Source organism: Cinclus cinclus, chromosome 1, assembly GCF_963662255.1.
Source record: "Cinclus cinclus chromosome 1, bCinCin1.1, whole genome shotgun sequence".
NCBI classification, from domain to species: domain Eukaryota; kingdom Metazoa; phylum Chordata; class Aves; order Passeriformes; family Cinclidae; genus Cinclus; species Cinclus cinclus.
Genome location: NC_085046.1, coordinates 23,403,045 through 23,429,303, shown reverse-complemented (window position 1 = coordinate 23,429,303; position 26,259 = coordinate 23,403,045). Strand labels below are relative to the sequence as shown.

The window sequence follows — 26,259 nt, the reverse complement described above, 5'->3', positions numbered from 1 at the left end:
AATATTTCATTTCCTCTGTGAAAATGGGTGCCTTTCCAGACTATTTAAAGTTGAGAAAAGCTGTTATAATGCTGTTGCTGAGACAAATGTTACATAAGTCATTGTGTTATTCACTGCGTGTCAACTAGACTAAGAACCCAAGTCTCTGTGCCTTTTTCCCATTAAATTCATGGGTTTCAAATGTGTAGGGTGCTCACAGGATTGTTTGTCCAGGCAGAAAACCCCTAACTACTAGTTTTTAAGCTGTCTGAAAAATGAAGGTGTGTGAGTGCTCACTGTGTTGCTGTGACTGAAGGTGATCACAGCCCCATGTCCTGTGTTGCTCAGCACATACAGCACCAGCGGAATGTGAGATGCCAGAAGGCACAATGTGTTTTGACAAAAGCTGCATTTCTCACTTTAATTCAGAAATTACATTTTTATAAAACTTGAAATGATGTATTACTGCAGAGGGCTTTGCTTGTTTGAACTCCCACAATTGTGAAGCAATAAAATTACACCTGGTAGCCCCTGGGTATTTTTGCCGGATAGGTCGGATAAGTGTTGATGTAGGAAAAACACAGAAAAACAAAAAGTTGCTGATCCAGTTCCCTTCAAACCTGTGGAGTCGTGTTCATGCTCTGCAACCCCAGAACTCTGTGCTGAAGCAGTCCTGCTCAGTGGCCTGAGGCTCACACTGCTGTGTCTTTCACAGCCCAGCCATCAAGCTGCATTATGGAGCATGTAATCCCACAGTGCTGTTCCCAGTTTCTCTTTCCCTGACACATGTGCTTATTCACCTAGCTAGAGATTGCTCAAACTCTGGTTTTCCCTAACCCCATAAACATGTCTTTTGAGCTGCTATTACATTTATTTGCATACTGGATCTTTCTGGGTTTTGCAAGTCAGGTTTAAAATATCTGGATTGTTCATAGGTCTGCTCTATAGCAGGCTAGCTCTATATCAGGTTAGAAGTTGCTGAAAAAGGACATCACCAAGGTAGGCTCAGCTGGCAAAGACACAGGGCTTAACTAGGATCTGCTGCTGGTGACCCAGTAACATGGAGCTGTGCCCCACATCATCTGTACTCACCACCAGAGATTCACAGAGGAGACTAAATTTAAAACACACCAGCCTTCAATTAGATCAAAATTGAGCACATGTAAGGCAGTCTAAACAACCATGTCCACAGAGTCCAGTCTAAGTTTAAAAATATGTTCATACACAGATAAGAAAATTATCATAAGAAGAAAAGTCCAATAATGCTTTTATTTTTGTTTGTTTCATTCCCAGAAGGATCATCCACAACGTGTCTCTCCAAGAAGACTCCACAATGAAAAAAACAACCCAAAGTTGCTTCTTACTCATCATCCTTCTAACTGTAAGTACAAGAAAACTGAACTGCTCATGAGAACTGTCATATTTAAACTTGTGGTGATGTTGACAGAAATGAGCACGAAGTTATACTTTTTACATTGCACAGGTGAATGAAAGAGTTTCCTTACTAATAAATTTCAAAAGAAGATTAATAACATTATCTAATAAATGTCTGAACTTGAAAGCATTGTTTCTTGGTGAGACAGAACTGCAAGTCAGAAGAAGGTTATGCATACGATTTTTCATTTCTGTGTTTTACAGGTTACAACTTATCATGGGAACCTGTGTGTTTGAAAACTGCCCTTAATGTTGTTCTGTGAGACAAACTGACTTAAGTAGTGATGGATTTTCACTGTTTATAGTTAATCTGCTATTAGAAAAGCAACTGAAATTAAAAATAATCACATAAATCTATTTATTAATTCAAATGTTATTTTTAGCTGTTTCATATCAACATTACATTTATTTTAATGTCTACAACATGGTTGAGTAATTATGGTTCTAAACATAGAGTAAATTCATTTCTGCCTGACTAAATACCTCTCAGATAAATTGAATCATTTTACTGATCTCTACTCTTGAAACATCAAATTATTAGCAATCATCATAAAACCATAGACATTACAGACAGTCAGAATTGAGAATACTGCTCAAAGCCTAAGTTACAGAATGATCAACATATGTCTGAATGATGCTACTGGGAGCAAGCACCTCACTACCCTGGTGCAGTACAAGTCATTTTCATGATATCTGCAACCTTATTCCCCATCTAACTCTAGCTCTGTGCTCCTGAAGAAAGCTTTCTTCCTCTTCTTGTTCTTCTTCTTGTGTTTTGTTGGTTAGCTCCTCTGCCCCTCTGCTTTTCATCTTCACTTTTAACATGTGAATGTGAAATATCTCTGTGCATCTCCTCATCAAATCCCATGTGGTAGAGGCAGAAGAAACTCACATGTTGTAGAAAATATGTTGGAGATCTTAAGCAGGTGCTCTACCTGTTTTACTCATTGGGTTGTACCTCTCCTTTCAGCGTAGCAGAGTTTGTCCACAGTGCTGTTTGGCACTTAAATTTACACAGATAAAAAAGGAAGGGAAAGTAGAGAAAAGTACGAGAATAATGGATAGAAGGAGGTAAAAATGAAACAATTAAATAAGGTCATGGAGATTCCAGGAGAATAGCAAAGAACACATTACTTTGATAAACTACTGAATTCATGGTACAGGATTAGGATCCTCCATCAGAGGAGCTGAAGAGATGGAGAAAGAATTGAAAAGAGTTAATACATTTCTGCTAACTTGGTCTCAAGGAATTTGTTAATGATTATTTTACAATTAGAATTAGTTAATGATTTGAGGAATCATCTCCGTGCTTGAGAGAAGTCTTCTACCCTGAAGTATACTGGAGTGTTCTGGCATTTGTGACCATTTGGGTTGGCTATTCTACCTGTCCTACAAGGGTGCACGTGACAATGCACTGGCTGTGAAATCACCCATGGTCAGAGATGTCTGTAACAAAGAGCCTGAGAGAGACCAGCTTCCTTCTGGTTTGAATCCCATCTGATCTGCCAGCTTGTTAGGGGTCTTGACAAAGAACAGCAATTTTTCCTATAAAAAACCAATGCTAAATGAAGAAGCAGATCCAGCTTATTTTGCTCCCAGTCAAGTGACAGGACTGTAAATATTCTGATAATTAAAAATGTGAACAGCACTTCTGAGCATTTGAGGTGGTTTGTCCTACAGCATGGGTTTGTAGGTCAGCCCTGAAAGACTCATCCTTGACCTGTTGTTCCCAAATCTTTTAAATCTCTCACCCATGATAGCATGTGTGCAGTGTTAGTTCTGTGCTCATTCCTGCAGCATTCCAGGGCTAGGATTTCTTTAAAAACACTTCAGTGAGATCTGCATTCATTTTAAATATCTTTACACCAAAGGGCACTTCGTATTCTGACCTCAATGGAAAATTTAACTCACATTTTCATTCTTCCAATCTCTATGTGTCTTCTTTCCCTACTGCAGTGGGCATACTGTGCTCTACTTTGACATCTCTTAGGTTAATTTCCCTTTCAGTAGGAAAGAAGCCATAGTCACAGAAGCAGACCATGAACAAAATTTGTTTTCTTCATGAAACTTATCCAGAATACTTCTGTAAGATCAAATATAAGAAATATTTTGCCTCAGTCATTTTTCAAAAAATTCCCCACCTGTAGATGGTAGAAGCCATTCATTTTTTGGATTTTATTTATGGTTTGTAATGAGTAAAGGGTGTCTCTCTTTCAAAAAGGCTGTTCCTACTCTGTTGGTTCTTCAAATCACTCCTATGTTCCAAGAACTGTGAGACATGTCAGCCACTGTCTGAGGCTGAGGAAAATATAGTAATTAAGGTGATTTGTGACACAGACAGGAGTGATCTCCCATGCCTCTCCTCTACCCACCCTGCAAGACACCCTTCTTTGAAAATTTTGATGGTTTTCTCTCATGCTCTTATTTGTGACCTGCACTCCCAGTTGGTCACTGTGAGCTCTTACAAAGCAACACAACCCTTTGAGGCTTTTCTCCTCTGGGCTCCAGGCTCTCTGCTTGTACTGTTGGACCCACTGTATGTGCTGGTGGTTTCCCTCTGGTAGTCACCCCTATTGAGTAGGGGAGACTTTTATCTGAAATCTCTTTTCTTAGTGTAGCTGTGATTCCCTAACACAATCTGTGATTCCCTAACACAATCTCAGAGCTGTAGATTGTCCTCCATGCCCTCTATGCAGTGTTAGTGCTTTGCAGAAGATTTCCTCAGATCCTTTTTGCATCTCTCCTTCAATTTTTTGTCACAGACCTTACTTACTTGGTGTGCATAGACACTTCCTCCCCACCACCTCCTTTAGACTTTTCACCAAGGAGTTTTGGTACCATCTTTATGCACATTATTTTTTCACATAGACTAAATAGCACTTCTATGTACAGATCCATAATAACTCATCTTTGCCAAAAAAACCCCAAAAACCTGAAGCGTCAGTTGTTCCAAAACCTAATTTAGAAATAAAACAAACTCCTTATTGTCTTCCTCTTTGATGGATTCCCTTGCTTTTGGATGGACAATAATGCATCACCATATGGTCCTCTACTATACAAAGGGAATTTCATTAGAAAATTTAATTGTTCATTTTATCATAGTTCACTTTATACCTATGCTTTCTAGTTTTTGCAATTATTGAGAGTCACAGAACATGACTGAGATTTGTTTCCTCAAGTACGTGAGCCCTGGTATGCAATTAGTTCATGTCCTCAGTGCACATTTACCTTCATAAGAACAATGGAGCATCAGCACTGTGTGCCCAGCAGCATCAGACTGCTGAGAATGAGGAAGAAGAAGAAGGTTTAGGTCTCTTTCCTGTGAGACCAAACAATTTTTCAGGACATTGGCAGAAGAGATTTGTATTCTCTGCTTTATTTTGTCAAGTAAGAACTGTGCCTACAAATGGCCTTGGAAATGAGGATTGATGAAGTAGTTTTTCCCAAATGCTCTAATGTTGTGTCCTGAGCCAACCACAACATGCATAGTAAGGACTAAAAGGATGCTGCAGCTGAAGGCCACACTATTTTCATTTAGGCCCACTAGACCAGTATTGTATTTTAAAATAAATTCACTCTGACCAAAAAACAAATTGTGCACATTCACTAAGTCCAAATCTGTTAAATTGTTATCAAGCCTTAATCACAAAGATATGCAGAGTCTGGTACTGCTTTCCAACTCCTGAAAGACTTGTGAATAATTCCTGTCCACAAAACATTGAAAATTAATTATATTAAAACCTAAATGTAATTTTCATTAACTGCACAAACTGGCATATTTTGGAACTCAGTTGTGGTAGGGTAGGTTCAAGCCTCCAGAACCCATTAGTCAATCACCACTGTGATGGTGGAGCTGCCTATGATGCACCTGTTTGATCCTCACAGCTGGGAGGGAAACACACACTGGTGGAGTGGTGTGGCCACAAACTGCTCTGGGCTCCTGCTCCTGCTCAGCTCAGTGGCTCTCACTGTGCATCTCTGAAACCCATGCCTGTGCAGGTACTGTGAGAACAAGCCTTTTCCTTCTTAGACACCATCTCTTCCAGCATCTGGTCCAGAGCAGATCTCCCATGAGCGAGAAGAGCTGCTGAAGGTCTCCTTTGTCTTGCCTCTTCTGAGCCTTCAGCTGCCTGGCACCTCTGGCAGCCCAGGGTCTTCCCCAGCCTTGGATGTTGAGATGCCCCTGGGTCTCATCACTCTAAACCATGCCTTTGGAAGCTGCTGTTCTGCATACACACTTCCCTGTGTAACTGTTTATGGGTTGCTTCATGCTGTATGTATGTGCACTCACGTGTTCTGAACCTGGTCTCACACAAGGGAAGCTCTGGAAAGCAAGCTTCTCATATTTTAAGGTGGTAAGGATTAGTGTGAGAATTTGAGACTCAAGCTGCTCATAATTTCCCAAGAAATAAGAATGCTGTATTCTGTTCTATTCACCCAGTTTCAGGGATGATCAGGACATTTTGAGTACATCTTTTCTTTTTTTGAAAAACAAGGCTGTTGCTATGCAGCTGATTGCAGTAAAGAGGCTTCTCACAAGAGGATAATCAGGGCTGCAAGAAAATACCCATGAAATATTCTGGATTAGCCTACAGTTTTCATCAGGCTAAAATGAAAGTAAAGCTTCTCCATGTAAGCAGATCTTGTGGAAATAGAAAAGAACTGTAAGATTTGTGTGTTGCTTTTCATTACAATAACCTTGTCCTCATCTACTGCGCCTGATAATCTCATGCTTGTTTAAGCAGCTGACAAATTCTGCCATGTTAGTCATATGGCATCTCACTGAGATAATTACCATCCTGCTCTAACAGAGGTAGAGTATGGGAAAATTCTAACATTCAGTGATTAAGTAAGATATATCATGTTGTAGTATTTCCCCAAAGAAATTGCCTGCCGATTCCTAACACACTTGTGATGGATAGAAATTATTATGTTTACTGAATACTGTATGCTAATGGCCTTCCTAAGGTATCACAGTTGTTTGCTTGTCTGTCCCAACACTAGCAGTTGTGAATAGTTCAAACATAATCAAAGTATGAGAGGGGCTGCACACCTCATCTAAATCATGCTGAGCTCTTGCTCTGAGATGTGATATATTGAAGAACAGGAGTTCAGTGATCCACAGAGAGATAACTTCACACAGCAGTTTTAAAAGATTTATACCAAGTGAATGTTTGAGCTGTTGAAATCAATAACAAACAATTAGAGCATCCAGAATTTCTACTAGTCTGAGCTCACCAATAATTGTTGCTAAATTACTATATTTAGTGGAAGGAGGGAAAAAATTAAAAAAAGACAGCTACAAATGCCTTCTTTTCCTAAATGTCATATACAGTTACTGTTAGTGTCTTGAAAGCTCCTTGATGGCAGAAGAAAAGTATTTGGGGGTGTTTGTTCATCATGTCCAATATTTTGTGGGGGAAAAAGTGAAATAATTTTATGCTGGATTTTCTGGATTTCTGGATTCTCCCTTGCAGAAACAGCACAGTCTTGCACAGGTTAACAGCAGTTTCTCTTACAGAAACCAGGGCTCGGTTTGTTCATTCCTGTATAGTTTAATAATGAAGCCAAATTGCTTTCTCAGAATCCTTTATTCATTCTAGGTACAAAGTGAACTTCAGCATTCCCAACAGCCTGTCATTTCTTTTTGTAATGATAATTCACTTTCTTATGTCAGTCATTTGTCACGTGGTGGCTTGGTGGTCGTATGTATGACGTCATTTACTTGGACTTTTAGGAGTGACATCATATGTACGGCTGCTAAACTGCTGCATGGGACATCACTTAAACTGTTTTCTTCTGAAGAATTCAGTGCATTTTCAAGCAATGATCATATTGATTATTGTGAAATATTTATTTTTCCTTAATAAAGAATGTTTATAAATGAATGAGCCATTCCTTTATTGTATAAACATCATATATATTTCCATCTGAAGTATCTGATGAATGGATGGGAAGGCTTTCTACTGTGCAGTAATGGACTCAGAACATTTAAAATTTGTTCCACATTTTGAAGGTTCAATATTTGTAGGTAGTTGCCAGGCAAAGATTAACTGACCTTGGCTTTTTTGTGATACAAATGTGTCATTTCAGTCCTAATTTCTAAAATACATTGACATAACAATTAGTTATATTTGTAGCATAGTAACAGAGGTGAGTCAAAATTAATAATTCCATGAGAGCTCATACAAACACTGATACACAGATATTCATGGGATGTTCCCAGCCTCTCCCATTAATGTGATACACACTAAGCTTTCCCTCCCATGTAGCCATACCCATGCTCCTGCTATTTCTTAAAAGAGAGTAATGACTCAGAGATATCTTCCTGCCCAATTTGTGTTTTTCTGACTCCTACAGTAAGGAGTGTGGAAGACTAAAACAAATAATAACATCTGACATCACAAACTGCATCAAAATTCTTGTCTGTTTGAACTGCAGGTATACAAAGGTTGGATCATCAGCCCACTGACTTTGGGAGGTCAGGCTTTAAGTTCTGGGGGATGAACATGGGATTCTCTTGTGCATGGTAAAAAGCCAGCATTTCAAACAGGGATATGACTTCTCTACCTCCAGCAAGCCACAAAATTAATATTTCATTTATCTGCTGAAGTGGTAATCTGATTTTAAGGCAGAAGAAAATTGTGTTCAAGCTTCCAAGGCCAGCTTTTCAAATCTAGGCAAACAAAAATGAGGAATAGCAATCAGTGGAAAGAGTAGATTTAAAGGGCATATCACAGATGAAAATCCCAGTGACATACCTATGTATAACCCCTTAATTTGATTACACACAAAAGCTATCCAATTACCTAAAAAGTGCCTGGAAAGATTTTTGGGCAATTAGTTTGAAAATCTGTGTCATTGTGTTTAGTAGAAAGAAAAAGGGAAAAAAAAGAAATTTTAAGTATTTTTTTTTAAATCACTAAAGAGACCATTATAAATCTAGTGTTATTATTCCTACTTTCATCCAAACTTGCTTTCATTTTACTGGAAGCCATTAAGTGATTTCCACTGATGAGTTTTAGCGACACAAGTCATCCATATTTTTAATTGGTCTGACTGAATTCCTGGCCTAAATGTAGGCAGTAGAAATTTTGCTGGCAATTTCAGCTGCTCCCCAATTGCCTTGTGCAGGGGCAGTAGAATGGGCCTCCTGGTTACATGGCTGAGCACTCTTACATAATTTTGTACACAACCCAAGACATTTAATCTATCCACCACCACAGGTAGTCTCTACCTCCAAGTATCAAAATACTCTCCTTAAACTGTACCAAATAAGAGCTGACTTCTTCAGGAATTGCACACTTCAAGTAATGAAACTATCTATAAGAGTAAGTGTCCAAATTGTGTTTCACCCCTCAAAACCATCATTCATCACATTGATCTAATTCCAAAACTGTCCCAGAACCACAGAGAAATTATCAAAGACGTTGCCACAGAAGTCCTCCTAGCTTCCTGTGACAAAACTGTTATTCCTGTCTTGAATAAAAACAGCTTGGAACTGAGGAATTATTCAAAATAAGAATGGAAAAAATTAACATGCAGTATGTACTAATCACTTCAGAGAAGCACCAAAGCCTGTGTCAGGGACATGAAGGGCTGAGACAAAGCTGAGGTTGTCTGAAGAACCTCATTTGCACTTTCTTGTGCTGGATTTAGGATTTTGCTTGGCTGGTTTTTAAATGATTCTTGGGGACTCCAGCTGCTCCCCTTAGTCTTTTTTAAAATTAAGGGATCTGTGACGTTTTGCTTTGCTTCTGTAGTTCCTGTTCTGACTTTCAAGAGACTTCATTTTTCACTTGGAAGGCCAGATGTAATATTCCATAAGGCTTCATTGTCCAAGTATATCTTTGGGGGGGGGGGAGGTGGGAGGGGGTGTTGTGTGTGATGTATGCATACATCTAAAATTTATACAAAATTATCTCTGCCAGAAAATATTACCATCTTATTCCTTCTATTTTATTTCAAGCACCTACTTAAGTACAACAAGACTGACTGCCTCCATATCCTCCAGTTAGCAGCCATATACAGTTGAAAATGTCTGTGTCAAAAGAGTGAGATGAGATTGAGATTAGAAAAACATAATTGATTTGATATGAGTAAAAAAAGAGATTAAACTGATGTGGTTTGTCATGGAAGTATCAGGCTAAAAGTAATGTTTCTTTCTTCTTTCAATTAAGTCAAACACACTGTGGTTTTGCCGTGTATTTTACCAAGGTGTTTTAGTGTGAAAATGGGAGTAAAAGGTAACGTATTGATGGAATACAATTAGCTGTGATGTGAAATAAAAAAGGGGCAGCAAAATGTAAGAAGTAAACTGATATTTGAACTTTCAAACTTGTTATGTTTTCAGTTCAAACAACTTCAAATTCATGCCTAAATATCTCTGTATTAGCATTTGCTGCTAAAAAGGTCAAGTCTGTGTGTTCATGAGAGTCCTAGATTTTGAAACAGCCTGCAAATGAATCTGAGTGTGTTTGTGGTGCCTTTAGTACCATTTAGTATAGGGGAAAATAGAGGGTCCTGCTAGGAAAGTGCTACAACAATGTTGCTTTTGAGTGGGGAAACAGAGAAATTAATCTTTTACTATCACCTTGAAGCAGAGAAGATTCATGACACAGGACTGAGGCAGAACAGAGCAAACCAAAGCTCCACACTTTTATCTTCACCCATGGACTTTGTCTGTACAAGGGAGAGAAGGAAGGAGGGATGAATGGATGGATGGATGGATGGATGGATGGATGGATGGATGGATGGATGGATGGATGGATGGATGGATGGATGGATGGATGGATGGCAGGCAAAAGAATGTAACTGACCTCTCCAGCTGAGATCTTTCCCTTCTAGAGGCAAAGATCCTTTCCTTTAACATGCAGACAGCTCAGAATGGGATAATTCAGAAGATGCCACTAGATCAAAGAGGACCTTGCTATTTAGACTATCAAATTTATGGAGTCTGCTTAGGTACTTAACTAGGAGCTAAGGTCAGGTACCAAGGTTTAAACCCTACCCTGTGCTTCTATGACCTTAACAGTTGCAGAAGCTCAAAGCAGGTGACATAAAACATGAAATAATCAGTTCAAAGCAAAGGCTGTGGCACTGAGGTATTTGGTCTGCACTGTCTAGAGTTAAATCAGCACAAGTGAGCAGAAATACAAGGGTGTAACTTTGGGAAGACAGAAAATTCTCTTGGAGCACTAAATTAAATGAAAATGTTTTGAAGACTTTATCAAGTATTTAATGACCTCTTAACCAAGAAAAATGGCTTGGTTAAAATCTTATGTTTTCACGAGGTAAACAAAATTCAGAATTTACTTTGTAAGTAGTATGAGGCCCATCATAATGATAAACATATGTATAAATAAAATGCCTTTTAAGAATGCATAATAAAAATTTCTGGTCCTCACTTTTTTTTTTTTTTTTAATTTAATCCTCTTTGTTTATTCAGTTGTACTAACAGCTTTTCCTTTCCATACAGAGAATTGTTCCAAGTCTTTCTTCTACTGTAAATTATACTGATCCTACATTAGAGCCTGTAGTAACTGAAAATTCAGTCATACGGCAGAAGATAATAGATTCGCAGTTCAAATGTTATGAGAGGATGAACAGAGCTCCTCCATACAAGAAAAAAGGTAAAAAGGGTTTTTTAAAAATCTATATTTTGCTATGTACAGTTCAATAACTATAAAGAAATATTTTCTTCTCTATACTAACCCATAGTCTTCCTCAGGGTTCAGTTTCCTTTCCACAAGCAGTAATCAAATTCACTTAGCATTCTCCTAAGTGCAAAGAAAGGAAAAAACCTGAAAGGAGCCCAGGGAATGAACAGCTCTTCCCTTCCCTGTCACCTACATTTCTTTCTGGCTCAATGTTTTGTAGCTTAAATCTCTTTTGTTCTTGCTTGGGGAATAGCATTTTCCTGAACCTCTCAGCAAGCTCACACCTGATTGTGAATTTTAAATATAAATGGTGTTCTGTTTGCTCCACTCACCGTTTCAATATTTTGCCATTTGTGTATTGACTGCTGGGTATCATGCTCTGTACCAGCACAAGTTCCATGTATTCTATATTCAGCAGCAACAATAAGAAAAAGAGATTTGCAAAACACTGAGATTTCTAAAATAGGTCTATAAAACATCTTTACTGAATATGAGGCATATATGAGGATTAATAAGAAGGAAAATGATAAATAATAGTGGTGCTGCATTTGCATAATATAAAGTAGCAATTCTGTTTGGGACTGAGAATTCTGATCACTTTTTCTCTCAGAAGATAGAATGAAGATACAAGGAGCTTGAGAAAAAAATATCACAGGTAGTGTGAAACTCATGCAAGTAAACAACAGATACTGAGGACACTTTTCAAAGAGAAAATATATTTTAAACAATTAACAAAAACACCCAACCTAATAGTGGTGTTTGAGGCAATGTGGGATTTTTTGTAATAAAAGAACAAAGACATCTACAGCTCTTTATCTTAAAAATTTTACTGGGCTCTATAAGACTCAAAGAAGAGTTAGATGTTAAGATAATTAGATCTTGATGCAGGACTATTTGCAAATGAATATAGAGATTCCCACTGCTTAAAACAGGTTTTAATTCAGGTGAATAATGGGGAATACCCACAAGGAGTTAAACAGGGTTATTGGATAGAAGGAATGATGTTTCAGGCATAAATAAGCCTTTTAGTTGCTGGACTTGCAGGGGGAATAACTTTCTTGTTAGATGACTTTTTTAGTCTCCAGCTCTATAAACACCTAATTTTTGCATCCATTGGCAGTAACCACTGAATTCACCTTTCTTTTGCACTTTGCTTGTGTGGTAAGTTGCAAAGGGCGGATTTTCCAGCATGAGGTGGGAATTAATATGTATCAAGGCATGAATTCCTAGTAGTGTGCTCAAGAGCAGTGTTGTCACAGGAGAACAGCAGGGAAGTGCCTGCATTCCTTCAGCTGGCAGCCAGGTTTAAGTGATGCCATTGGGGGCTGTCAGTTCACAGCAACACACTCTTAATTTGTTTATAACTCAGAATAAAGATAACGGGTGACTACAGAATGGTGCCAGCACCAATGAAGTTGTGTTCTGAACTGAAGACATAATAAAATGAGGAGCTCAGGCACATGGAAACACATGGTCACCCCTCCAGAACAGCACAGTATATATATGTGTGTGTGTATATATATATATACATAGATAGATAGATAGAAATGTGTGCATATATATATATATATATATTCTGATAATTACCCTGGAAGACAATCCCATGATGCACAGATTGACCTATGTGATTATTTTTCTTTATCAGGCCAGGCAAAAGATTTAAAGTTTTAAAACTAGATATTCCTTCCAACTCCATTTGGCACTACTTTTCAAAAACAAGCTCAAGTTGCAATAATTTTCTACTCTTTTTTTCTTTGATATTACAAAAATATTCCTAAAAATTATTCAGATAAATTTCAAAGATACAGAAGTACATGACAATGCCTGAAGGAAAGATAACAAATTGCTGATATGATGATTGGTTAACTAAGTGAACAAGTAACATTTGCACATTTAAATTGATAACTGAAAATATATGTGCTATATAAATATATAAACAACTAAAATATATTTTATAAATATATAAAATCTAAGCTAATTAAGTAAAAGTGTACATGAAATTTTTTTTCTGAACAATTATCTAATCTTGAAAAAATTAATTTTGAAATGTTTATACTTTTTATTTTCAGTCGTCAACTACTTGACTTACAAACAGTTACTGGTGTAAATTGGAACAATTCAGATGTCTTTTAACAGCTTTCTTGCTTCAGTAAGGAAGTTTATCTGTTGATAGTTTCAAAAGCTCTAGAAGAAACTAACTACCCATATGTTAATAACTTTCAGTGGTTATTAAGTGCATTCTATTACAATTTTTTTCAAAAACAGCATCCATTTTAATACTTCCTCAGACCCAGAGTAAAAAAAAAAGCTAATATGTATCTTCTCATTCTACTTCACTTTAACCTGATGGTCTTGGTGATAAATACTTTTTCCCCAACATAAACTGGTTTTGAATGGAAAATAACCAGTAAGTGTAGGGGGGTTTAATGTGTTTCTTGTATAAACCCACAATGAGTCATATTATATGTTACAGCAAGCACCCTTAGAGCACAATTTCTGAGGACCATGGCATGTACAATCTGTGTAATGGGGATCAGCAATGAGCTGTGTTCTGCCTCCAGCATTGCTGAGCTTGGGGGCTGGGAACATCCCAGAGCTTCACCAGCACCACGCTCCCAGAAGGGGCATGACAAGGACAGGATCACAGCATGCCTGCCTAGACAACATCAGCAGGCAGAATCTGCCTGTAACAGATCAGTCTTGCACCTTCTTCATTGGAATTGTAACATCAGCAAGCTCTGGTGTTGAACAGCTTTACAGGGACCTGTCTCTGCAAATGTTTCTTTTAGCTGGGATGTCTCCGCAAATGCTTCCTAGCTTTACATTTTGAGCACTTGATTTTCAGACCTACAGAGCAGAAAAAGGTGAAATGAAAAGTGGGTCTTTGGGTACCACTAATGCTAAGACCTGAGAGGAAGAGGAATAAGAAGAGAAATTTGTAGGATTGGGCCCTACATTCAAAGTTCAGTTTGACTGTAACTTTCTGGTAAAATGAACACTACTAACATCAGGTCAGCAAAAACCTTGTAGAGCCTGAATGCCACTCTAAGTGTAACAATAACAAAAGAGTATATTACTAAAAGAAAACTTCATGGCTGCAGGCAGCAATATTCCTTGAGAGACTAGAACAGAGCAGCTCAGGAGGGACTTTTTTGTGGCATTAACTCTTTCAACCCTCTTAAATGTCCAGGTCTGTTCTGCAACCGAACATGGGATGGCTGGTTGTGCTGGGATGACACACCTGCTGGAAGGCTCACTGCTCAGAATTGTCCGGATTATTTTCCAGATTTCGATCCAACTGGTACAGTATTTCTTTTTATCATTTTATCTTCCAAAGGATGTCTTCAGAACATTTGCACCATTGAATGGATGTGTTCAATCCAGTGGCATTTTTGCAGCACTGTGAAATCTCAGAAAGCCTGGTTGAAACTAAAACGCATCAAGTTTTGGGTTCTGTAATTTATATATTTTCATTTTTAAAATATTTTATATGCATTTGAATTTCCATAAATACAACTCATGGATTTATGGAACCTAGTTTATTAAAATGCCAGCTTCTGAATTACAACATCAAAATATTTTTAGCACCTCACTCTAAGTTTTTATAATGAAGAGAAGTGCTTATGTGCTTTAAATATGTATAAGTATGTTGTTCATTTTTTTATTGCAAAATATAAATTTATGAAATAAGAGGACATAACATTCTTTCAGTCTCTGAGTTTCAGTTCTCAGCTGAATTCTTCATACAAATACTAGAAGCAGACTGAGAGAAGTAAATGAATAATGTTTAAAAGAAAAAATGAAAAATCAATGGAAGTATTTCCAAATAGATATGAGGAAATATTAGACACAAGTTTAACTCTGCAAAGAGTACAGTTTCAAGAGAGACAGTTTTGCTCAGGATATGTTGCTTATAGGTGGTGCTTGATGCCACGGTGTGCTAAATTCCACATAGTCACAATGCACCAATTGCAGTTAAAATTTGTGAAAGAAACATTTGAGAGGGAGGGTGCATAAATCTGAAAATTTTCAAAAAGCTTATCCCAAAATGCATGAGCCCAAATGAAGGAAACAGACTATTACATAGCTATGAGTTAATTATCCAGCACCATCAGCTGAAATTGCTGATTTTCTTTAGCTTATTGCTTATTTAGAAACTGTTGAGTTTCCAGGTTGGATCAAATCCTGTATACATTTTGCTGAATCCCACTTACAGCCAGATTGATTGTTATTTCTGTTCTTCGTAAATCAAGCTGTCTGTAATTACAGAATTCACACAGAACGTAGCAAATTTCCAAGGTGAGACCCAGTCTTTGTTGAAGGAACACCCCTCTTTCTGGTGGAGGTAGGCATTAAACAGGATGGATTGAAGGAAATCTGTTTGCTCAGGAATATTGTGTTTGGAAAGTGAGCTCATGTGGCAAGGTCACTACCCACTTTCTGTGGAAACACCCTAAGACCAACCTAACAAACCCTTATAGCAATTTACACCCCTGAGACAGAATAATGAGCACCAAATCGCAAGGTCTTGTCTTTTATGCCCTTTCTTCACAAGACTTGACCTCTTTTCTGTGCAGTGTCATGGTTTTCAAGAAGTCTTGGAGCAGGTTCATGCTCACAGCTCATCACTGGAGCACCGGGGGACAACAGATTGAGAAGCTGAAACCTTCAGCTGCAGGATTGCCTATCACTCAGATATCCCTCTCTGTGGACCATTCTTCAACCATTAGACTGTTTTCACAAAATATTCCTAAGGATTCCAAAAGAGCATTTTAGGAGAATTGGCCAAACTTGGTTCAGTTCCCAGACAGAAGTGCCCACATTCAGGAGAGAGCCTGAGGCTCTGGATCCTGAGGATGCACAACGTTTTTCCTTCCTAGCATACATGTTAGGAGTGCCTCTAGGATGTGGTCTGTACCTTCTGCTTCAGACCCCATTTTACTTATGATATCCTTCCCACACAGCAACAGTCCTCTTTATGAGTAGGAAGATTTACTACAAGTATCTTCCTTTCCCTGCTTCCATGGTTTTCAAGGAAGAAAAAAAAAAAATATGTGGCACTAACGGTCCTAATTTTTGTACACTCCATGCAATGCTCAGCTTGTACCTTTAGCAGGTGGGTGTTGGGCAGCCTTGTGATCACAGAAGTTTCCTCATGACTAAAGGTCCTCATCCTTCATAGATGGGGGTGATTTCAGAGCCACTCTCCTACTAGCTCCCCAGCCACCTATTCTCAGCTTTTCATCTTGTCTGTCTCCAGTGACTTGTTCTGGACTAATTGCTCTGCTACAACAGCACTCTTCAAAGTAACACTTGAAGCCATCCATGGAGAGGCATCTCACTCCACTTACTAATGCTTATTAATGCCAAGACCTGTGGCTCGTTCACTGATTGCAAATCACTCCTTAATGTATAAATGCTTGTCATGAAGTCTGGCCCACAATGTGTGCATAATCCAGCACTCTTTCTGGCAAGATTTAAAAGTTGAAATCGGGGAATTTTTTAGTATTCCTGTTTTCTGTACACAGCCGTAGGAAGAAAAGCCTCCTCCAGTAATTAATTTCCTACTGTTCTCTCTGCTGTCCCCTTTAGGAACAATACCTGTGTTCTTCTGGACACAGTGTTTTCCTCTGGCACATTTCTCCTCGTCAGTACGTCTGTCTGCCTCTTTGCCTGCATCCTGGTCAGTCAACCCCGTTTCCCAGTTTTGGCAGCAGCTCCTGGTTGAGCCAGAGCTGTTTTCCTAGAATAGCTGTTGAGTAACCCAGCAAGTGTTACAGACGTGGCATCAAACCAGTGGGTAGTCAGCCTATGCTTTTCAGGTGGCTGGTTGTCACATAGAGGCTTAATAAAGTAGGAGGGAGACAAGAAATATTGTGGTTGCCTACGAGTCTGTCAACTGTTAATGAAAGTGGCTGCCACTAACAGGTGGCCAAAAGCAGAGAATGAACTGTCCTGAGAAGTCTGACAGGTTTTGTGTCACAACTCATTATTTCCTTTGGTACCTCATTCATGTTTAACAAAATACAGCCAGCTTTTCTGCTGAGACACAGAAACTTCATCCTAAAAAATAGCAGTTTTCCAAGATGAAAACTGTAGTGACTGTCAGATTTCCTCCCCATTGAATCTCTGACCTCAGTAAATATTTTAGGCATGCAAGTAACCCCATGGATTTCTGAAACAAGTATTTCATGCTGTGTTGTTTTGGGCTGCACCAAGATCTGCAGAACCACTATGTATTAGCTAATTGATGGTTGTGCCACTTCATTAAGAGGCCGTGTAATAAAATAACAACTTTCCTCTATATTTTTGCTCTGATACTTACATCATTCATCATTGGAAAAATGACACATTACTGTCAGCATAGTACCAAATCCTCCTCCCATCTGTATCTGTGGGTGCCAAATACCAGCCCTCTGTGTCTGATCCCCAACAACATTCAGTACTGATGCCAAGAATAAATTGATAGAGTATGTTAGAAAGTAAACAAGGTGAAGTCATATTCTGAAGAAAAGAACACAGAAACAAAGTGAAGGAGAACATGCTCAGTGCTCTGGTTATTTTCTGTCTGACAACTTCACAGTTAGCTACCAAGTGTAGTTCCACTTATTTCACTGAACTTAGATCAGTTCATACTAGACAGGAATCTGTGCTCTGAAAGAAGCAATCTCTTTCTTGCAGTGCACATCATGCACAGTGTGATAATGCATAAAAACAAATCAATTTGCTTGGAAAACATAACAAGACCTACTGCTTTAATGCCAGTGACAGCAGGAAATTCATTGTCTCATCCACTTCTGGCTGTGAAGCTCCGAGCAGGGCTATTTTGTATGTTCCTGTTCAGGCAGCTATTCAGGCAACATGGAATTCTCTTGAATTTTATTTTATATTCATATTTTAGATAGGTTAATCTTTGCCATAACCTGTCTGAAATGGTTCCAGGTCACACTGAAATAGGTAGGAGTTCAGTTTTTGAGGAATGCAGTATATAATCCATGCTGGCAATATTCTTATTAATGGAAGAAAATAAAGTACATTGTAGATATAATGGCTTTCTAGCAGGGCAGGTTGGCTGAGGGCAGAAGGAGGAGCTGAGCCTTGTCCTGTGCCACCTGTGAGCTGTTGGGTTTGTGGCAGGGAAATCTTATATTGCCCACCTCACTGTCCCTGTACAGTGCATTTAGTCAGGATTATTTTGGTGCAGTCATACAGCAAGGGAACCAAATGTGGAAGTTTTTCTGTGGCAGACACCCCTTTTCATCTCAGTTTCTCTTTACTTTTTGGCAGAAAGCAGTGTTTAAGATCAGTATCCACCCTACTTTGTGAACCAAAGATGCATTTAGCAAAACTCCCCTCAGTTGTGTGCTTTGTTGGATTTCTGTCTTTAGCTCCCTTTTGCAAGCTATTACTCATAACACTTCATGTAGTTCCTGGAGCAGAGTTTCTAGAAGTGCAATTTGGAAGCAAATCCGTATGCATCCATAAGCAATTAGATGATGATTAATCAGATGATGATTAATATGTTGTTGCTTCTTACAACTGAAGAACATGCAAGTACAGCCTTGCCTTCCTGCTCTGACACTGGGAGAGCCCTTCTCTTGCTGCCACAAAATCTAAATTCTGGCTGAATTTAACTAAAACAGACATCTTTGTATTCCTGCTGGTCCTGTTCTCTTGTCCTAAAGTGATATAATTTAGACAATTATAAAACAGACAAATCTGAACTCTTTGTCCAGCTTCTTCTTTTCTTCTTACCCTTCTGTGTATTTCTGTCCTGCTCCTTATCAAGTTTGACAGCTGTGTTCTAAAAATCAATTCCTATCCCCATATTGCCCAATAAGACTCTTATACAGATTCTAGTTCTGCCGACTAAGACACTCTGAAGACAGTAATAATCCTTCATTTACTAGGACACTGAAATTGATGTTTTCTAGGATCTCCATTGCTTTGTATGAGATTATTTTTTATTTTTTAAAAAGTTCCTTCCAGAATATTTTACCAAAGATGTAAATAAATCAGATGTGCAACATCACCTATTCTTTCATCTGCAAAACTAAGGACTGCACAGGTCTATCCAAACAATGGCAAAGAATCCAGTGTCTGGTATGTGCTGAGCATGACTGCAACAGGAGATAACTTCTTTCTTCTTCTATCTTATAATTCAGCAATAAACTAAAAACTGATGTTGGCTCCTTTAACTTGTGCTAGCTATAGCTCCAGTCTAATTGTGAAAAGCCTGATTGATAGAGGTATCATGTTGTTCCAGAGATATTAAGATATTTGTTACATATAGATGACTGAGGGATTTCTAATGAGCATCTGATTCATCAAAGCACTATTAGTAGCACAAACAATACTCATGCAAATAACTGCTTCTGGTTAATCTTTCAAGACACTTCACTGCTCCCACGAAACTTCCCTTGTGGATGAGATTGCTCTCATCCATTTTGCCCAGACAGCTCTTGAAGTGTCTCTCAACTGCAGAGATTCTGCACAGCTGCCTAGGAGTTATGCAACTTCAGGGTTCCTACAGTCAGGTGAGATCAGTCCGATGTGATGTCACTGTTCTTCCACTTTGAATGATGCAATGCCCAAGTGGTGTCCTACCCAAGCTGATAGGGTACAGACAGAGACTAAAAGATTAGTTTACACAGTATTTTAATAAATTATTTTAGTAATTTATTTATTAATAATCTCAAAGCCAAAACTTCCTTTTTGCCTTGCTAGCTTTGTCTTACCCATCTTTACATGTGTGTAATTCTTCAGACTTCATCATATTCTTTTGGTTAGCACAAAGAACCCCACCTGCTACTGGGCCATTCTAGAATAACTTGCAGTAGAACAGTGGTTGGATTGCAGATTTTTTTTCTGTATAAAAGAATAGATTTAGAAGATATGTTTGAGCCACTGTGATGGACAATAAAGAGTGCTTATTCCCCAGTTATGTATTCTCACATCACAGAAAGAAACCTATGGGACATCGGCACTTTCAGAGTAAGATCAGTTTTATAGTAGGATCTGTGTTTGTCTGGCTTTAAGGAAAACTATGAGGCAAAAGGTTTGCCTCTAACTTAAAGAGGCCACATTATACTCTGGCAGAGAGCCTACCTAGGCACTGTAGCACAGAGATGATGGATGACTTTGCCATATGTACTCTGTAGCAGATTAACAAAAGCCGTGCACTTTGCAGAGTGCATGGGACAATCAGTGCAACACTTGCACACTGTGTTCCATGGTAGCATAACCATTAATCTTTCATCTGTGACTGAAAACTTTTTCCAGCTCTCGATAGCATCTGGCAATGAGTAAAAAGGAACACTGCTACATGGGCAGTCTGAGATTATCTCTAAGCTGCAGCCATGTAAGGCTCAAATAACATGTACTGTTCATCCTGGTATTGCTGATGCATGTATTGATTTTTAACAAGTCCCCAAAACAACGATTTGAAATCCAAAATAATCTCAAAAATATGCTGTGTTCTGGAGGTTTATCTTCTTTTTTTTTTTTTTCTGCAAGGGCATTATATAAAGTGTATTTCTAGTCAGAGTAAAATAACAGTCTATTCTATCCTTACCTTACCCATATGATCAGTTCCTTTCTTTAGGCTTTAGGAATCTTAATCTTAGAAATTAATAGAACCATTAATCATCAGATGAAGAAAAGTAGGTGGGAATGTTAGCCACAAAAATTGAAAGTGTGTACGTAGAAATGCCTATGGGCTCTGTAAGGGTGTATTGAGTGGAAATGCTGATAATCTAAGTATAAAGCCAATAAAATTATAGAGCTAGAAAAGGCAAAGGAAATTCAAGATAGACTTTTCAGACTATTTTAAAAGTCAGACTTAAAAAACATGTTTTTCATAAGTCTCTGTGACACTATCTAAGAAAACGTCAAATAATTGTTCATTATTTTGTAAGTTTATGATCTTATCCGGTCTTTGTCACTTGGGCAAACATTCCAGTGACTCCCATGTGGCTAATGCTTGAGGGAAGGCCAAAGAAATGGGTCCAAAACTTGACTGGTGATTAGGAGTGACCATCTGCACCTCAGCATCCAGGTTGTCCCCAGCAGGAGTGTGAGCCTGACGGGGGGACACAGACACAGCACACACCTGCAGTTCCAGGCATCACAGAATCACACAGAAGCACAGAATCACAAGGTTGGAAGAAACCTCCAAGATCATCAAGTCCAACCCATGCCCTTACACCTCAGCTAGACTATGGCACCAAGTGCCACAACCAGTCTTTTTTTAAAATACATCCAGGGATGGTGACTCCACTACCTCCCCAGACAACGTATTCCAATACTTTATTATTCTTTCCATGAAAAACTTCTTCCTAATATCCAACCTATACCTCCCTTGGCACAGCTTGAGACTGTGTCCTCTGGCATCCTGCAGAGCCATGTGCTGCTGAAGCCCCACTGTGTCCCCAGCACAGGTAAAGGATGTGCAGAGGAGCACGAGCATGGAGCACAATCCATATAGCAGGGCTTTCGGGAAGGACGCCAGAGCCACCTGTGGTGAAGGAGCCAGCACCAGAGACGCCCGTGTAAAGGCCAAAGACACATCAGATTATTGAAACAGAGAACTCTGCAGCCATCTTAAATTAAACTGAACACGTGGGACAAGTGCCAAAATGTTTCTGAGGCTGCTTGTCTCTGTGCCTGTATTCTGTGCAGACCCTGAGGATGCTCTGGCTCTGCATGTCAGGATTCCACTGGTGAGGAGGTTGGGTGAGACTTTTCTACTCCTCTGCACAGGGAGAGCACTGCACTGGGGCTGTTGGCATCTCCAGCACCCAGCCTCTGCTTCTTACACCGCTGACTGCCCTTCATCTACACAGTATTTTTAACTCGTTGAACCCTGATACTTGAAACCCTGCACACTTCCTCCAGGTCTGGCATCACACCTGTAGTTATTTTCTCTTTCATAAACTTCTGTCAATAGCCTCTTTAAATGGATTATTATCAGCTAAATATTGCATATGAATCAAAGCTGAGATATATACCCTAGTGGGTGTAGTGCAAAAGGAGACAGCTAAACAAATTTACCACCAGATAAGTCTCAGAAAAAAACAGAACAACAAAACAGCAAAGATGTATATTAATTACACAGGTTGAAAATAATTTGGATTTTATTACGCAGACATTTTACTCCTAAAGAAATTATTTTAGGTGGGTTTTTAAATTCATAATATGCTTATGTTAAAATAACTTTTATTGCAATTTTTCATCAGAGAGGGCTTCAAAATATTGTGATGAAACTGGAAATTGGTTCCGCCATCCTGAGAGCAACCGAACTTGGTCCAACTACACCCTGTGCAACTCTTTCACCTCTGAAAAATTGAAGGTATGCTGAAGTTAAAGAGGCAGTGGTTGTTAGGCAATGTTTTGGGCTGGGCTAGCAATAATACATGTGAGAGAGACCAGAATAGCCCTATCTTTCAGCTTTATTTGTTGCACAAGACTTAAAGAACATTGTTCTTGTGATTTTAGCTTATCCAAATTATTTAACGAGTGCTCAGACCTCAATATTGGTGTGCTGTGGGATGGATAATTTAGTGTTAATTCATGTGACAAGAAGTATTTTTCAGATGCATTTTTAATTCCTGTGATTTTCCCAGATTGACCAACAGTTATAAAATAATCTTCTAGAGTCTCAATTTTGCTTTCTGTAGCAATAATTTTCCAAGATGTTGATGCCTTCTCTGCAGGGCTAGTAATATTAATGTAAGTCAAAATTAGTTTTCTTAAGCAAAGAATATTACCCTGTACTCACACTCCTTGAGAATAAATATTTATGAAGGGACCATTAATCCAGAAAATCTTTACAAGCATAAGCACATTTAACTTTGATTTCTACTGAAGAAATTGAAACTATTTATAATAATTAATTAAGCATTTGCCTCAATATTTCCAAAATCAAGGTGCTAAACTGAAAGACAAGTACTAAATCTAAAAGCACCAAAAGAAATAAGGAGACAGAAATCCAAGAAAAACCTTTAAAATTAAATTAGGGAAGCTCATAAAAATAAATATATTTCTCAAATGCAAGTGGAGCTCCAGGAAAATCTGATTACAGATTTGTGACAGAATAATTTGTGACTATTTGGAATAGTGGAAGGAAAATATTCAAGAAGTTATTTGATTTGGGGTTTGTGTTGGAGGACCTTTTCTTATGCAGCCAGAAAGCAGCATGCAGGTATATTTGGTATTAACTCAGCCCAAAGGGCCATGGAAAACTCTGTAGGATTAGACAGGAGGTGAATTCTAAGGGTTTTTGCAGCATGACAAACCATCATGTTAAAATGAGATTTACCTGTGTGACAAGGCAAGAACAATAGTGACAATATGACCTTACAGAGGCATTACGTGAAAGCACCATAAATATATATATTTTTCCAGATGTTGGCACATGAAAGGAGGCCAAAAATGTGGTTCTGTTACCTATTATCCATGCCTTCCAGATGAAGAATTTTGAACATTCACATACAGAACAGATAGAATACAAAAAAAAAAAATATATATGCACATCATGATTTTTCTGAAAAAAAGTTATTGGAAATGCAAAAAGAATATATCTTTACAGAAATGCCAAGTTAGATTATGACCTTTAAACCAAGTCTTCAGTAAACAGAAATGTGCTTTATTTGTAGACTATTTCCACTTACCTGAATGTAATATAATTAACTGAGTCAAAGGCATTACTCTTAGAGAATTCTTTTTCCTCAAGTGAAGAATTCTAGAGGAGCAAGGAAGAACATTTAAGTATTCTAAATCCAGGATAAAAAATCTGAACAAACAAAAAATGTAATGAATCATCCTGTTATGTAAGCCTTCTCTGTCAGAAGGACATGACAGGTGGCCAGTTCAAGGAATGCAGAAATTAGTAAAAGTGCTCATTATTTGTTTGAAGTTAACTGAAAATACCAATATGCTATACTTTTGAGACAGATCACTGAAAAAAATATATAGCCAGTTCTTGAAAATATAATGATAGACCATATGCATTGTTAGCTGGCATTTCAGTCCATTTTGATCTGTTATCATTGTTATATATGAAAGGTTTTTTAAGCATTTGGCATAGTAAATTTGCAGGATGCAATCAAAAAAGCAGTTGCTGATTCCCAAATACACAGTTACTTCAGCACTTGAGAACAGAAAGTTAGACTCAATAACCAAGAATCCTCCAGGGTGTACATAAACTTGCATGTAGCTATCTGGAGATCTTTCCTACTTCTAGCTATTTCAGGCTATAGGTTGTATAAAAGATAGGTAGAAAAAAATATTTTTGAACAAGTCATCTGTAAATTAAATCCAGACTTTAAGAATATATCCAATTAACATCATAAAAAACACAGCAATCATGCAGTGTGAAGTGTAACAAATGTCATATGTACGCAGGCAAATCTCTCCCACTGCTCTGTATTGGAGAAAGTTGTCTCATCTTCTCCACACTCAGGTCTGTCCTCTCTGGGATTGCTGGTGCTATCAGAACAGGTTATCAAGCATTTTTGCGCACTAACAATGCAGTGGTTAGTCTTTGTGAAGGAGAACTAGGAGGCCTAGGGTATTTTCAGTAAATATGTATCATTTTCCATAACTTGTTTAATAGTATTTACACTCAGATCATGTCTCTTCTATGTGGTCAGATCAGTATAAATGTGGCTCTGGTTTAAATCTGGATCAGGCCACCCCCTCCCCACCCCACCCCAGCTTAATGAATGCAGAAGCTTATTTGAAAGTTGTAAAATGTCTCGAGACCAAAATACATAAGATGAGCACCTTTACTAAGAGGAATGACTTTGCTTTCTGAATTGTGTTCGTATTTGTTCTCAAGGGAAAGTTTAAAATTACTTGGAAACACCAAAAATATGTGAGTATTAAAACTTCAGGCTACAAAAAGCAGTACTTCTAATTACTGAGAAGACAAAAATTGCTTGCTTATGCAGAGCAAAAGAAAAATTAATATAGAGCTGAAAAGAAAATAAACCCAGCAGAGGAGCTAAGACTTCTAGTCTTTTTTCCTGGATAGGCTGCTACTGTGTCCTTGCTTTCAGAAGGGAGGTAGTGGTGAAGCCTGGAGTGACATTCAGCCTCCTTCACTCACTCCTCTGACAGATGGCTGATGCTTAAGAGCTTGGCTGAGACCAAAGTGTGACATTTAAATACCTCAACGTTCTGAAGCCCGGGTGCTGTCCTGCAATTTTATTTTACAGCTGGCATAAAAAATATGGATCAGCCTCTCTTAGACTTCAATGCCATGAGACACAGTGAAAGCCCAATTATCTGTCCATGGGTACTGGATTCACAGCACTGTCAGACCACTGAGCTGCCCAGCACCAAGGCTCATACTAATGTGAACCAGAATTTGTCTCAAGATGTGCTGTTCTTGTGTGGTGCACATTGAGGATAATGTTCACCTCATCTGCTGCTTCCATGACAATGAAGGCCTTGGTCATAAGCCCCCTCTGACTTCTCCACTCCAAAAAGGAGAATCCCAGCCTTCCCAGCCACAGAAACTCATCCTCAGCTATTTTAATTGCCATTTTTCACCTTTCCTTGCTCTTCAATGTTCATGGGATATGGAGACTAGAAGCACACATGCATTTTAAGGTTAGTGCTGTAAATTTCAAACACATGTTGTTCTACACTCAGTGCCTTTTTTAATCATAATCAATATTTTGCTGGCTTTTTTGCTATCATTACACAGTAAGCCAAAGTTTCAGAGAATTGGCCTGGATGTCTCAAAGATCTCCTTCCTGAGTTTGGTTTCCAATCCTAAGTTAAGCGTGGTGTAGAGAGTATGTAGATCACTTGTCCTAGGTCTATTAGCCCATATTTTTTTTTCTGTATTAAAGCTCATATGGCATTTTCTTGTCCCCTCAGTTAAATGAGGCCTTTTGTGAGTGCCTCACTATTATCTAGAAGACCTAAGTATCACCTGGAAATTTAGAAGTTTCTTTGCATCAGGTCATTGATGAATACATTGAATAAAAACTCAGCCCTAATAGAGTCCTGAGGGCAAGTAACTACTGACTCATCTCCAAAAGTGACCATTCAGCTTTTGATCCTGGTTGTTTAAGCTACTTTTAACCCATAAAAGTTTTCTACCAATAATGCAGCAGCCTGTTTTATTAATTTCTTTTTAACATATGTGTGAAAACTTATCATGGATCTGTAGAAA

At 38.4% G+C, this 26,259-nt stretch overlaps 1 protein-coding gene across 1 annotated transcript in view; it reads left to right on the top strand.

Annotated features, from left to right (window-relative positions):
* The first annotated feature begins 1,279 nt into the window (after positions 1-1,279).
* Positions 1,280-26,259, top strand: part of CALCR (calcitonin receptor) — a 66,586-nt gene continuing 41,606 nt past the window's right edge. Inside the window, exons 1-4 of the mRNA XM_062494938.1 lie at positions 1,280-1,360; positions 10,892-11,045; positions 14,263-14,373; positions 22,310-22,422. Of these exons, the coding sequence (XP_062350922.1) occupies positions 1,313-1,360; positions 10,892-11,045; positions 14,263-14,373; positions 22,310-22,422 (426 nt within the window). The 5' untranslated portion in view covers positions 1,280-1,312. The remainder of the gene's footprint in view (positions 1,361-10,891; positions 11,046-14,262; positions 14,374-22,309; positions 22,423-26,259) is intronic.